The 15,756-nt window shown below is 45.4% G+C and overlaps 1 protein-coding gene across 3 annotated transcripts in view; it reads right to left on the bottom strand.

Annotated features, from left to right (window-relative positions):
- PTPN12 (protein tyrosine phosphatase non-receptor type 12) overlaps positions 1 to 11,081 on the bottom strand; it is a 57,938-nt gene extending 46,857 nt beyond the window's left edge. The window contains exons 1-2 of one of the 3 annotated variants that reach the window (XM_085513062.1): positions 10,731 to 11,081; positions 7,312 to 7,347 (exon numbers count right to left, since the gene is read on the bottom strand). In XM_085513062.1, coding sequence (XP_085369188.1) covers positions 7,312 to 7,347; positions 10,731 to 10,829 — 135 coding nt within the window. In that variant the 5' untranslated portion in view covers positions 10,830 to 11,081. Of the gene's footprint in view, positions 1 to 7,311; positions 7,348 to 10,128; positions 10,253 to 10,730 lie in introns of those variants that run through there. The other 2 variants (XM_015882843.3, XM_085513077.1) reach the window with 2 other exon arrangements.
- Positions 11,082 to 15,756: the final 4,675 nt, after the last annotated feature.

Below are 15,756 nucleotides of genomic sequence, written 5' to 3' on the forward strand. Positions count from 1 at the left end.
ATGTGGTTCTTCTAGCTTGCAAAGTGCTGGGGGAGATTTCTGCAGGACACTTACTTGAACACACACACCTCGCATTGAAGGTCCCCCCACACACACAGCTCCTTCTGGATGCATTCTCAGGCCCAGTTCACAAGCTTAAAGGTTTGCTATACTTTCCACTCAGTATGACACTTGTATACACATTAAGCTGACCTAACACAGGAAGCGAAGAGTTGTGATCTCTCCAAACAAATCTTCAGTACAAGGATATAAAAGCAGCAAGATGAATTCCTATGAAGAGAGAGTTTCATGTTTTCAGTTGCTGCCTGTCAACATTAAATTCCAGAACCACACGAGCAGGAATCTGTTATGTTAACAGGGAAAGGAAAAAAAAATAAAATCAGAGGCCTTTAAAGTAAATATTGTCTATTCTGTGACTGTCGCTCCTCTTGGAACAGGCTGCAAGGAACAGCAGCTGGAAAATACACAGTGAGCAATATCCAGTGAACTCACCTCTTCGGGACCAGGTTCTGGAGATTTTTAAGCAGCAACTACTTCACTGAGCCCACGACACCTAAAGGACTCGGCAATGAAATGGGAGAATAGGAGGATCTCACTTCTGCGTCTGCTTTCTCAAACTAGCTCCAGTGGGTCCTGATGTGCCCTACAAGATCCTCCTACCAGACTAAATCCATGTTCCTATTTAACTCCAAAGCACCATCGGTATCTCTGAAATACACCAGTTCATCACTACGTTATATCCCTGACTGAACTGTCTTTTTTACTAGCCTACTATTTTTCCTCAATCCCAAGCACATCCTGGTTGATGTACATTTAACCTCTGGAAGTTCTCTTCACCTCTATGAGCTAAAAACATAATAATCACCAAGAATTTCTTTAATCACACACATTTTTCACTGGATGGTCACACAGCCTTACCTTACCAGACACGGAACATTTTTTTCTATGAATACAGGAAGGGAAGCCTATTATGTATGCTATAAGACTGTACAAACAGGATGCTGGCTTCATTTTCACACAATCACCCATTTAAACAGCACAGTGCTTTTTTAAGTGCTGCTACAGCTTTGCACCAAAAGCACCATCATGTTTAATAATGTACACTGCTCTCTTTCAGGGCGCTCTGTAGTGGAACTCACCACCACTGCAACTAGTGAGCAATATTGGCATTAAATATTTCCCTTTAGGAAATGGCAGCCTATAAATGACACTGTTAATGGTCTCTTGATTCAAATCATTTATTTACAGGCTACAGATTCATTAGATCAGTAAATATATATATATATATATATATATATATATATATATATATATAGGTAGGTATATATAAGTAGGTAGGCTTCTCTCAGCCATAGTTTGATGTGTTCAGGTTTCTATCTGTTCTTTCCAGATAGAAAAACAGTAAGTTGAAGTTCTAAGCAACTTGCAGGCTGCTCTTTCACTGTAAGTAAGTTTTAAAAGATCATTTAAAGGTTAAATTTCATCATCTTAATTAAAATGTTTAAAAAGTATCTGGCACCAGTTTAAGAAGCAACCGGTGCAATGTTTCTCTGGAACAGCAGGGCAATTTTATGGTAATTCTGTGGAAGAGCCTTTGAAAAACTTCCTCCATTAGTAAAGGAAAATATAAAAACGTTGAGAATGCAGATTTGTGAGCAACTTTTGTCCAGCTTAAGGACAACGTACCCTGAGCAATGAGTTTGGAAAACACACTGCACCAAGTAACATTTCCCTTCTGGGCCTACACTGCATGAACTGGAAGGAACAGAAAAGTACAGTGTCCATAAAAAAAAAGACCATTTCTTCATGAACAATCAACTCCAGTGAGTGCCTGAAGCACTTCACAAGACCCTTCCATGTGCCTAAAAACAACCATTACCGTTTCCACACGGTTATGTTGATGCTACCTCACAGGAAACAAAATTAGTTTTACACCTTAGCTTGGTCATTAAAAAAGTAACACACAAAGGTACGTTGTTGGTTGTTGCACTGCTAAAAATGGAAGTCTCAGAGAAAAGGCAAATGACAAAACAGTCAGTGATCTGGGGAGGCTCACCGTATCTAAGAGATTATTTCCTTCCTTTCGCAGTCTGTGCAATAGGGGTGCTGCCCTGGAGGCAGTTTATAATGAATTCATTTCTGCAGGAATTCCCAGCTTCTTGAAGCAGATAAGCTAACCTACATAGATCCTTCCCTCTGGAATAGGTTTTCATTTTCCAGCTTTCTTTTGAATTAAATGATCCCACTGAGTACTCCTTCTGGACAGCTGTATTCATTTCAATTAACAATTACCTACTTGCTAAAAAGATCAGAATATATGAGAGGTAGGAGGCAGTAACTAACGAAGAAAGCACAGCTACAACTCGCAATTCTGTTTTCCACGCAGGAAGATAAAGACTGAAGTAGAAAATAAAAGCTTTAAAATTGATTTCTACACACAGAAAGGCAGTAAAAAGAAGCTGAGCACTGCAGAAATGCAAACCCTAATATATTTCCCAACGCAGCAGCCTGTCATCACCTTACAACCCCCAGATGTCCCCCATCGAAGTGCAGCACCCTGTGCCCATCACTTGGGTTTGTTTGTCGAGCTGGTTCTGTTAATTATTCAGTTCCGCTCAGTAAGGCCGTGCAAACAGTGGGCAACGGACCTAAGAACATCTGTACAAGTAGGATGCTACATGCAAGTGCCATACATGCTACCAGGACACCAAGTGCCTTGGGGGAAAGACACTATTCCATCACAGGGTTATACATTAGAAAGTCAAATACAGTCCAACAAGAAGCGAAACATTCAGGACAGAGTGGAAGACCACTCATGCTTCTCAGGAGCTGCACAGCTCCCATAGCAATCAGTCACTTCAGCATGATGTATAATATACACTGCTGAGTCCTTTGAGCACTTATGGACAGGAAAGCCACGTAACATCCTCCAAAATGGGAACCCACACAGCTGTGTCTATCATGTACCATCAGAGGAAGTATCTGGTAAGAATTAAGCCAGACTAACATAAATGAAAGGCAACAGCTATTAAAAAAAAAGCAACCAAACAATGGAAGAAGTTCATTATTCCAGGCCAACAAGCCCCCCAAAGCTCTCAGAGGTGGTGAGCAGCTTTGAACCACTCCTACTGGGCTCCGAAGTGCAGCCAAAACTGCAGGGACCAGAACCTACAGCTGCAGCTCTCCAGCTCAGCAGAAGAAATTCATTTTTCATCCACACTATTCACCCAACAGCAGATAAGACACACAGCACATCTCTGCTATCACTGCTCACAGCCCATCCTCAATGAAAGCACATAGAGTAGGCCATGTCAAGTCACGTGTCACTTCATTTTTCAGCTTCATATTGACTCTCCTTGCTTAGCTTTGTCTAAAATAAGAAGTTTCAGCCACTTGTTCCTGTTGCAGTCCTGCTGCACAACGGAGTGACAGTCAGTACCTCTCCAGAACCAAAACAAGCACTGCTCTTAATCTCACTGATCCATGCAGAAGCTGCTCTTCCTGCGATCACAAAGGGTACAAAACATCTGTGTGTTTTTAGATAAAAACAAAAAGCAGATGTCATCCTCATGAGCCAGTAAGAATGACAAGGCAATAAGACAGACTCGCTACACGAATGCGGCAAGATGGAAAACTGAGAGAACAGCACTGAGCACTGACCTTGGAAAAATAAACAAAACCAGCCAGAACTTACACGACTGCATAAGGAGGAAGTTAATGAAAGACAAGTTTGTTTAAAATTTACAAGTTCAGAATTGTAACTAAATAAGAGATGAAAGTAGCGCATATGTTCTTTAAAGCAGTATGGCTTTAACTAAGTTAATTACCCCTCGGGAGACTGATGTTTTCCAGTCCGCCACTTTAGACATCGAAACTGATAACACTGAGACTACCTGCTTAAAACTAATACATTTCAGTAATGTTTAAGACCTAAGGCCTGCCCTCAACACACACAGAAGGAAGGGAATAGCCCTTCCCCTAAAAGAGAGGGCAATCTAAATTACATGGATAAGCATATGATCACTTAACAACTGTGTAAGGAAGGTTGTGATAGAGACCTAAAAACTGAACAAGACAACTAATGCATACACAGCACTTACTACTTTCACTCTACTCATTTAGTTGCCCATGGCACATTAATAACACTTGCCAATTTGATTGTTTTTACTAGATTAAAGGAGTTCAGAAGTAAAATAAATAAAACAACTGTCAGGAGCATAATGGCAGAATTTCCTTCAGAACTGCTGATGCTTCCTTCTAGAAATCCTAATGAATGAAACTTATCTTTATTTGCTTCTGCTCTTTTGATCTCACGGACCTCTCTGTCCATGAGAGAACATCATTCATAGCTTCCAACCTCTTACAATAGCTGTTTTTCCTCACTGGGGTCAGTAGCCACATCATCTTGCCTCTTTTTTACTTGTTTTTTAAGCTGCTCAGTCAATTCTTCCAAAATTTTCTTTCAAAATACAATTCTGTTACAGCAACATTGCTTATAAGCGTCCCCACACATTGATTATCAACTTCCTAAGAAATGAAAATATCCACATCTGTAGCAAGACAGAAAAATTGGGTCAACCAAACTAGGTCATTCATTTATATCTCTTATTTAGTATCTTCAGGGGTTTCTTTCCATATTATCTTTTTTAGAATGTAACTCCTAAGACAGCTAAAGCTGGTGGCAGAAGGGAAGCCAGAAGAGGCCCTCTGAGATACAAGCTGTAACTTTCCTATCCAACTCTTACGTGACATAATCATTCTGATATCACTACTCAAAGACTTTAAAACAACGGCTCCCAACTCAGCACAGTGGTCCATCACTGCCCTCTCTCCCTCCTCACCTTTTGAGGAACTTGCTTCCCTGGCACAGCTTCTCATTATCTCCTGTACTATCTCAGTGGCACTGGGTCAGAGCAGCACACGGTGCCTGGAAGGTGCAGGATTTGAGAGTCACCCAACAGTGCAGCCACAGCCCACGACTCCCAGTTCTGGATCCAAAGCCCCACAGCGCTCCCCTTCCAGGAATATACTCTGACCCAATCTGATTTTTGCTCATGAGATGAGTTTATACTGCCAAGTTTTTAATCAGATGAAGCAGGAAAACCAGGAGCTAAACCTCTCTGCAACATCCTCCTGCTATTTAGCGGAACCAGAACTGAACATCCACGCTTCACTTAAAGAAAATCCTGCACTTCCCAAAAGCACCAAGAGCTTTTGCTTTACTCAATTTATGCTCCACTCAGTTCCACAACAGACCTTTAATGCCTCTCCATAAATGAACTGTTTCAGAAAAATCAAGAAGAAAATTGTCATCTATCTTCTGCTTTCAGTTCTACCACATGTACCCGTGGTGCTGCTCCCAGCACTAACAAATGCATTGCTATTCAATGTGGGCCAAAGCTTCCTACGTACCAAACGTATTACAGCACAACTGCAGCACCACGAGTTCCTTAGCACACAACCCACAAGTTTTAAATAGCAGCAGTGAAGAAAATGAAACAATTCCTATTTACTACACATTTATGGCTTTGAGTTTAATTCTAAAAGTGTGGGACTTTTGCTGCACTCACTATTAACAAATGTGTTAGACAAGCAGGTATTCTGATTAAACTTTCCTCAGCTGCAGAGCTGCCAACTTCTATTTAGCAGCAATTCTACACAGAAAAACTACCCTGAACATATCATAGTTTTAAGGTAAGTTGTGTACACCTCAAAACAAGGAACTGTTTCTACAGCACTCACACACATGCAGAAATACACAGACATGCACATATAGATGTGTACATACGGGGCTATGTATAGCTCTAGATTAGGATGTAGTGCAGATGATCTATGGTGATCTCAGACATCCATCTCTCTCAGCATCTGCTTAGATAGTATGTACCCATGCATACGTACTTACACCAAAAGGCACCGTAGGCTTGAGATCCAAATAAAAGCTCAGTACCTGACATGCCATTTGAATTATCTGGGGTGCACGTTGCATGCCACAAAGTGCAATGATGAGACTACCATGTATTCCTCCTGGACATTACTTCAGTATTCAAAGGCTGTGCACAAACCCTCAGTACATAAAACAGGAGACTCACACGCTGCTGCCTTTAGAGACTGAACGAACAACTTATTACCACACAAGCCCTCTGACAAAACCCAGAGCATCGCCCAACTGAGCTGTTCTAGTTTCATTTGCTGGAAAGAACTACTGCAGTTGTAGTTTGTAAGCTCTTATATCCCAGAGTGTCTATAGGAGCTCGGTGGTTGTATTCAGCCACTCCTACACAAGAGCTCAGAATGGCATCTTTGAAACAACAGGAGAAGCACTCACAAGAGGACAAAGCTTTCAGCTTCATGGCATTCACAGAACGTTGTATTTCATGTAATGTTTCCAGAAGAGCAGGTCCCAAAATTCCAGAAGCCCCTGAAGCTGAGTGTATGACAGTTATACAGCTCCAAGCAGAAGCACTGCACAGCAGAGCAGCTCTGTGAATGGTGTGCACCACTCATCACTGCTCACAAGGAAACAAGCCATTCCCCCACACGCCCCGGATCGAATTAACAGCATTAACTGCAACACAATTAACGGGAATAAAGCTTAAAGAATATGTTAACGCTCCAAGCAAAGCCTCACATGGGAGACAAACAAGAACAGTCATTTTGATGCTGAGATGTCCGAAAGGCTCACAGTCTATTTCATCGTGACCCAGCGGTCTGTGACCTATTGACACGCGTTAAAAGCAGAGTTCCGTATGACAAATCAGCAACTTATGGGCATGTTCTCCAAGGCCAACATCTGTCTGTCACAATTACAGGAAGATGAACACTCAGAACCGTTGATGCTTCCCCAAAAGCCCCCGGTTTACATGGATTTCCTAACAACCCGTAATTATACTGCTTAGAATTTGTCTTAGTCTTCTTACCCCTCTCTGCTAACTTTCCTTATTACATGCCTTCTAAAACAACTATATTCACAGGTACCCCAGAGGTCTGTTAGTGGTATTTGAATCAGGGAAGTTCACACAAACGCACATCAACGTACATACAAGCTTTTAAGAAGGGCGTTCCCTAAGTACTATGGTTACAGCTGAATGTATTATTTGTCCTCTCTTTAATGGCACATTAAATTGCACAAGAATTAGGGGAAAAAAAAATAAATCAATGGCACTCTTATCATTAGCACGTGGACTTTCACTGTGTATCTGAGCCGTCCTGAGCAGTAATTTAGAACAGCCAGGACTGTCTGTCATTCCACTGTTGGCAGTCTCAGCTATTTTTGAGGTGATGCAGTTTCCTCAGCAGTAAATAACATCCCACCTCCTCTTTTTTCGTGATGTAATGAGGGAGCAGGATCTAAAATTAAATTACACAAAAAAAAAGAGATCAGGAGATTAAGAGGGACATCTCAATTATAATAAACTCTTTTTATTAAATTCAAATGAACAACTTATTCCAGATCCCTCTCGTACTTTAGAAAACAGCACAATGAGTTCTTTGATATCTCCAAACCCAGAAGTCTGAGCTGTGAAGGACTGAACAGCAGACAGGCAGGCAATGCTCACCTGTATGAATTAACTACCAGTGTTCCCTTGAACAAGAGGTGTAAGAAGACCTGAGACCAGATGTAGGCACCCAGTAACTCTCCTCAAAACCGTTAAGCAATATCATCAGTGGGATTTAGACCGCTGATCCCTGACAGGATTGTCTCAATCCCACTGTCTCCAAAAAGGTGATGGTCTCCTACATAGCACCCAGTGCAGAAAGCAGAGACTTACAGCCACTCACTGTGTCCTGTGGGAACAGATCAGTCAGGGATATAACCCAAAATATTGTCAAACAATGATATGCTGCAAAATACTTGTAAAGCATTATCTCCAAACAATCAAATGCAGTTCCATCACTCATACTGCAGTTACAATGGCAACCTATATCAGAGAAATGACAGCAGCAGAACAGTCCTGCTTGGAATATCACATGAGAAAAAGAAATCTAACAGCTCTGGACTTACTAAACGAACATCAGTAAAATGGTATTTATTGAAGTCTTCCTAAAAGGTAGAAGCCAGAAGAACCATTTTCTCACTATGAATGTTTGACTTCCAGACCTTGTTTGAGACATACTCATTGCAGGAGATGAGAATCCAGGCCAAGCGGGCTGTACTCACACAACACAAAGCACCAAGAGAAAGCAATCTCCTCTTCATCTTGCCGAGGAATCAGCATCAGCTTGCACATAACCTCTACTGCTGTCAGACTCATGCTTCACTTAAACCCAACTGCACACAGCCAAAACACTAAAGAGATCTCCTAATAAAGTCCTACTTACTAACGAATGCAAAGCAATTAAGATTAAACCCATCTGATCGCCAGTAAAAGAGTTGCTATTGACGCTCGAACAATATAATTTACCTTGTAAGCAGAAATACAAATAGATATGCCAGCCCTCCCCCTTTTCAAGCAGAACCAGCTCTGAGGGACACCCAGGGCATCACTGAATAGCAGCTGTATTGATCTGCACTTTGGACTTTGAATAACGTTGAGCCAGACCCAGCAGGTGACTCCAGCCAAATCCAACCTACCTGAGCACAGCTCCAGCATCTCCAGCACCTCCTCCAGAACTCGCTGGCACCCACCCGTCACTCACATTTAGTTCATTCACTGTGTCCTAACCGTAATTCTGTAAGCCCATTAGTCAACAGCCAAAGGCAATAAAGATGCGACATAAAGAACTGCCTTCAGTGGCATTCACCACTACTCCATCCCTATTTTTAGATCCCATTTTGACTTGGAAATGAAAGGATGAGTAACAGCAATTCCTTTCCTACAAACATGCCATTGCATTGCAGCAACAACACATCCTGCGCTTACATTAGAAAATAACGCTTTCCTCTTCCTCCCCGCAGAATCATTGCTAAATCTTAAAGGAAACACTACAGGAGCCTTTTACAGCCTTCAGCTCTCTTCCTTTTTCCTCCTCAGTCATTTCAATGAGCACCTAAGCACCGCGCTGCAAAAAGAATGAATAAATATAACAAGAAAAATCCCAACAGTGCAACAACCACCACAACCTGAGCATGAGCTGATTAAAATAATCAGTAACTGGGATCCTTGTTGGCACAGTAACTTGTATCTTCTCTGATACACGCAGGTGAACACTGAGACTAACGTGAGCATTCACACCAAGGAGCAGCATCCTGGTTTCCTGCTTCTCCTGTAATTTATTGTGCAGAGATAAAGTACGAGAGTTTGAAATAGAAAATGCACAAAAGATATTTCGGATGTAATCCACCTTTGGGACATTGCTGTGGGCATTTCACGCTATTTCAGGCAATACACCTTTTTCCTGACACACCTTAACAACTGGTTGTGGAGCTCTATTTTCTCACCATTCCTTTCTAGCAGTACTTGTCCCCTGGTGCTCCATGCGAGCAATAAGAAAGCTCAGGGTCGGGCTATTCGAGTGAAAGCGAAATAAACGCGGCGTTGGAAACAAAATCTACTTCGCAGAGGTGTCACAAGGCAGAAGAAAGGATGGCACAGCTGTTGTGCGCAGCGAGGAAGCTCAGGCATGAGGCTGTCGATCAGCTTTGAGATGGCAGAAGCCGATTACAGCTGTAATGCAGACAGTGCCGAGCAGAAAGGCCGCCACCCAGAGCAGCCAACGCTGCCCCTTCCATACAGCGAATCCAGCCCGTGTGAATGAGCAGAGCGAAGAGCTCAACACGAGGAGTCGGGCCGCGTCCAACGGCGATTATACACCAACTATCACTGAACGATGGCTCGGCCAAAGCCTTTTAACCCTCACATCGCTCCGCGGTGACGCTGCGCCAGGCTCAGCCCAGCGGCACGGCCCCATGGCCGCTCCCCCATCCCATCCCATTCCCTGCCCTCCATCCCCCTTTTCCCTTTCCCACAGCCTCTCACTTCCCGGCCCCACCAGCCGCTTCCCACGGGTCCCCGCCCGGCGCTGCCCTCCGCCCCGCGCTCCCACCGCCCGCTCCTTGCGCAACATCCGCGGCCCCTCCCGCCGGGCTCTGACAGCTGCCAAGGGCCGGCGATGCGGGATGGCCCCGAATATCGGCGGGTAACAGAGAGACAACAGGCGGAGATGAGCTCACGAGGCGCTCGGCTTCACCTCCGCGACGGGTCACGGCGCGTTTTGGCATTGTTTGAACAATGCTGAGAAGTGTCAGCGCCGCCGTGGCAGCCCGAGCCCGAGGAGACGATCGGCTCCAGCCCTTTAACAGCACGGGAGGAACGAGCCGGGAACGGGGAGACTCCCCATGGCTTCACCCGGCAACACCGAGCTCGGCCGGGAAGAAAGGGACAGAGGCGGTGGGGGATGGGAGCGGGGGGTGGGAAGGAGGATGGAGGATGGATATCCCCGCGGGAACACCCGGCACGGCTCCGCGGGCGGCACCGCGGCCAATGGAGGGAGGGAGGGCGATCCCCCCCCGGGGACAAGGAGCGCGGCGGAGGCTGAGCCCCCCCCCCTCCCTCACACACACACAGAGCTCGCCGCCCCCTTTATCTGCTGAAGGAAGGGGGGCGGGGGGTGCCGCTGCCTTCTGCCACAGCCCTGGGGTGGGGAAGCGAGGCCGAACCCCCCGGGGATCAAACCGGGGGCTCCTCCCCGCGGCCACAGCCCGCCCGGCTCACCCGCTCCGGCCGCGGTAGGCGGCACAGCCCCGACCCCGACCCCCGGCCCGCTCCCCCCGCTCCGCCGCCGCCCCTCACCATGAAGTCGCTGGCGAAGTTGTCCTCCCCGTTGTGATCCGTGTCCTTCATGGCCTGCACCCGCTTGATGAATTTCCTCAGGATCTCCTCCTGGCTCATCCTGCCCCTCGGCCGCCCCGCCGTGCGGAGCCCCGGCCCCTGCCGCCCGCTCTCCGCCTCGAGCCCCTTCGGCCCCGCAGTCTCTCCCGTCGCCCCGCTGTCTCGGCTCGCTCCGCTCACGGCCGCCCGGCCGCCTCCCGCATCCTGCCGGCCTCCGCCCGACCCTCCCCAGGCGCCGCCGCCGCCACAGGGACACGACCAAGTCCCCACCTCCTCCTCCTCCTCCCCCCGCGCAGGCGCAGCGGCCCCCGGCCCGGCCTTCCCCGCCCCCGCCCTATTGGCTGCACCACACGCCCGTCACCGTCCGACTCGGCCCCCCTCGTTCCGCTCCCCGCCTCGCCCCGCGGTGCCGGCCCCTCCCGTTTCCCACGGATGGGATGTTCCGCAGGGCGCAGCGCTGCCGCTGGGACGGACCACTCGGGAGGCGGGGGAGGGGGGGGCTGCAAGTCCGGCCGGAGCACAATGGGGCAGCTCCGAGCTGCCTGGGGACACGGCGGCTGCACGTGGAGCCGTCCGAGAAACAGGAACAATTAACATTGAGTCTCGGTTTTATAAAGAGGATAATTGCTCTCCAGCAGAGAGATTTTTAAGTTAGTTCTTTGGGAATTGTGACTTACTGTGCTCTAAGAATAAAGCTGCTGCGTGTTTTCCACCGTGTGTACAGATGTGTGTCAGTTCTTCATAAGAAAGTTGGTCAGCCTCTTTAAAACGACGTGTCTGTGCCCTGATCGCATTTGTGACTTATGCTGCAACGCACTTCAGCGCAGCAGAGTTGTGGGACTGAACTTTGGCTGCTGTGCTCGGACACGTTTCCTCCCGCTGCATGTGCTGCAGCTGCAGTTCATCTCTGGCATTGGGAAAGGCAGAGGGTTGGAGCTCCTGCATGATTCGCCAGAGGCTGCGGCCTCTTGTAAAAGGGTTATTTGAAGCGGTTGATGTTCATGAGGGCCAACGTATGGCAGGTAGAAAGATGCATCAAGGAGCTGAGGAAGGGAGTCGTGTCTGAGCTGAGGCAATGAGGCTTGAAGCTCTCCCTGCTGCGCCAAAACCTCTGTTCCACTGCATGCGAGCTCTGCTGAGCACCCACACAGCACATGGGCTGTCAGCTGTGCTCCTCTTCACGTCCCCGGCGCTGCTCTCTGTAAGTAACCTAATCACACCGGTGAGCTGTGACTGGTGCCATCACACAACCTTTATGTGGCACCTTGCTTGATTCCCTTCTGCCTCGGGGAAGGTTGCTGTGTTTGCTCAGCAGTTATCCTGGCTAACCTTGATCACGGTTCCAGATGGCATGTGAATTTAGAAAAGAGGTATCTGGGATAAAGCAACCAACTGATGGAAAGTCTTGAGCGTGTTGTGGTCTTCACTCATTTATTTATGCAGCAGAATTGGAAAAGACTTGATTAGGAGAGAGAAAAAGGTCATGATTTATTGTTTGGAGCTCACGTCAGTTTTTGCGGCTAGGATCCAAATTATCTGCCTGGCCTAGTTCACGATATCACCTTGTAATAAGCTCTTAAATTAGCGAGTATAGCAGTGACCTTTCCTCCGGGTTAAGTGATAAGAACATACAGAGTCTCAGAAAAAAATCCTGCATCCAGGCATGTGTCACGAACCAAAACAGACTTCTGCAAAACAAAGCCATCAGAAATACCTGGGTGGAGACCTCTGCTCAGCACTGTTTGCATATACATGTGTAAGTGTTCCAGCTGCCATCTATTCCTGTGCACAAACCCAACAGCACCAGTTCTACTTAGCTCAGCCCTGCTAGTGTTCATCTATCTCATCCCTTTGCTATGAGCACAGAAACCTAAACTTTCAGCAGCAGAAGCGATGCTTTAGCAGAGACTTTTGATCTGAAACTCAAACCGTCTGGGTTAAACCCAGACATCTGACCAGTGTAGCATATGTGCATGAGTGTGTATTTGCGTAACCGTAGGAGAGAGGTGGAAAAAGAGAGCACGACACAAGCCGAATTACTCACGCTGCAGACAGAACAGGAAGCTGCAAATAAGATCTGTACAAGTAAATCGGGTTGTCTTAACAATTGTCTTGATAATCCATATAAGTGTGGTCCTTGGAGGAAGTCAGATGGATCACACACAGCCGACCTGCTGTAAATCACATTCTGCCTTACTGTGCACTGCTTTGGCTGCCACGAAGAAGGAGCACATCCAGGTTTGCTGTTCAAGGCAGCTCCCCATGTCCCCACAAGGGATGTGTGTTGATGAGTGAATGCTTGGTGTCCAGGCTGTGCTGTGCAAAAATGGATGCAAAAGTACAGTTGGCTGGAAGCTTTGTAAAACTGTGGTACTTCAGTGGCAAATGCTGTTCTGTAAAGGTTAAATTTCCCACAGGAAACAATTTTTCCCTTTTTTTCCTGGTTTCTGACAAAAGCAACACGCTGTCATATTCACAGATGCAGAAATGTCTCTGCCATTGAAGACAGCACAGTTTGGGACAGGGACCCAACACATGAAAGAAAGAAGTGGAGCATGGAATATGAATGCCAGGAAGCCGTTCAACAGCTCAAGGGTACACATAAAATGTTAAACAAAGTCCAAATGAAACATTTGTCTTTGATCTGACAAACTGAAAGGCATTGTGCCTGTCCACAAATGTCAGAATGCTGCGTGCTGGTTGAAAATAGTTAAATGAAACAATGACAAATATCGGCATCAGGAGCCTTTTGTATAGCCTGACCCTTAGAACATCTTTGCATTTAGTCACTTGTTTCTGACGAGGATAAAAATAATCATATCAGGTTTTCTGTCTGAGGCCAATTTACCTTCTAACTGTTTAGACTCTAAGCAATGAACTAACCAATGGGATTCCCCATTGATTCTTGAAACACTCACCTTGAACACAAAGAACACCAAGAACGTTAAACCTGAGGGCAGTGCATTGTAACCTCTGTATACAACAAGTAAATAGTGTTTCAGATTTAAGTCTGAAGCAAATCACTTTTTAAATGAGTCATAAAGTCCTGATCCGTCTCTTTATAATATGTTCCATTCATACCAATTAAGTTCCACGTGACCCTTGAATTTCTTGACATTTGCCTCTGTAACCTTCAGTCAGGCAGTGACAGACTCCTGTGATTACCTCTGAAATTACTGCAGCTACAATTGGATTTTACCTGGCTTGCTCAGCTTTTAATTATTTGCTTGCAGTCTTTACTACAGCTCTTCTGGGATTCATTGCTCAGTATTACAAAAACATGTTCAATACAAGATTTCTTGTATGTGTAATAAATATTTTAGATCATATTTACTGACATTCATAACCAGTGCATAATTTGGGTTCCCCTGTAAGTGCAACATCCCCTTCCCCCATATGTATGCAGCTTCCATACATCGAACAAACCTTGCTCTTGCTGTGCTCCTTACTGTAACAGCATTTGAGTCTAACGTTGTTTTCAACATGCAACTGAAACCATCTACACTAAAATAAGCACGTGCATCGTGCTCATCAGCCTCATCCTCCACCAGGACGTGTTACAAAAGGAAAACAGCTGTGCAGTACTGTCCAGACACAGAACTTTTCTGTTTAGCATGTGCAGGTTTTCATATAACTAAAGATGCACTCTGCTGGCCTGACACGGGTCGGTTCTGCTCCAGTGGCTGTGTGCTGCTGTAGGCTGCTCTGGGGCTGCTCCAGGGGAACCTCATTTGCCTGCTTCTGCCAAAGCCTTTGTAAGGGGTATTCCCCAGGCACAGGAGCAGCAAATCTGAAATGGAAATACCAGCAGCAGAAGGGAAGCCTGCAAGCAGTGCATGGTAGGTGTTAGTGCTCCCAAAGCCTTACCTACAGGGAGCAGAAATAAGCATTAACAGAATCAGCATGTTTAAAAAGACACGGGGAAAGGATCTGGGTGTTCTAATTGGAGGCACTCACTCAAAAATTATTTCTGAAATGGGTTATTTAAACAGAAAAATAGCTTTTAATTGCCTCTTTAAAGAGAATCCAAAAATCTTGCTTCAGTGAATCTGAAAGATGTGTAAAAAGCAAATATGCTTCACATCATTTATTGCTCAGGTTTTGTTTATCAACTTCAACCACAACAGAATTCATGTGTTTTTTATCAGTCCTCCTTCAAGGTTTTTATCCAGTTTGTATCGTCCTTAAATACAGATCAGGCTAATGGTTGTCTCTGTTCTTCTAGATTAAATGATAGAAATTAAAATATTTTCACTTCTTTAAAACTTGTCTTTACTAAAACAAAAGTAAAACCGATTAGACAGTATCTGACAAAAGTAAAACTGATGATTAGACAGTATCTGAGCCACAATGACAGAACGCTGCTCTTTTAGCTGGCAGTGACATTCTCTGTACAGACACTGTGCCATTCCATTCTGATAATCCTAATAAAATACTAATAATGAGGTCTGAGGCTGCTACTATCAATGCATCAGAACTGCTGGGGACACTGAGCTCCCCAAGAGTTGCTGGTGTGAGCTGCCTGTTGTTGTGACCACTAGTAGTTATATTGACCAGCTCAGATTCTCAGCTAGTCTGTAGATTTAAAATATATATATATTTTAATCCTCTCTTGAGGGAAGCAGTGAGCCCTATAATTTAAGAAACAACAGCAGACTAAAGCAAAAAAAGAAAGGAAAAGAAAGCTAAAGACACACCTCCCTGCCAGCGCAGTAAAACTGCACTATAGGGAGCCTCCCTATGTGCAATCAGATCTATTTTTGTAATAACTTCAAACAAATACGGCTGTGGTTCTGACTCTGTAACATGTTTTCCCACACATTTTGAGCAGAGGTTTAGAGTCAGATACATGTTTTTTTTTAACAAAATGACATAAACCCAACGTATTCCACGTTCATTGATATTCATATTTCTTTATCTGAGAGCACAACAATAGCTCCATTGTGCAGCGCGGCGCTGCTCAGATGCAGAAGGAAGGCTGCACACG

The sequence above is a fragment of the Coturnix japonica genome, chromosome 1 (assembly GCF_054131305.1).
Source record: "Coturnix japonica strain WE chromosome 1, WE-NBRP24, whole genome shotgun sequence".
Taxonomy (NCBI): Eukaryota; Metazoa; Chordata; class Aves; order Galliformes; family Phasianidae; genus Coturnix; species Coturnix japonica.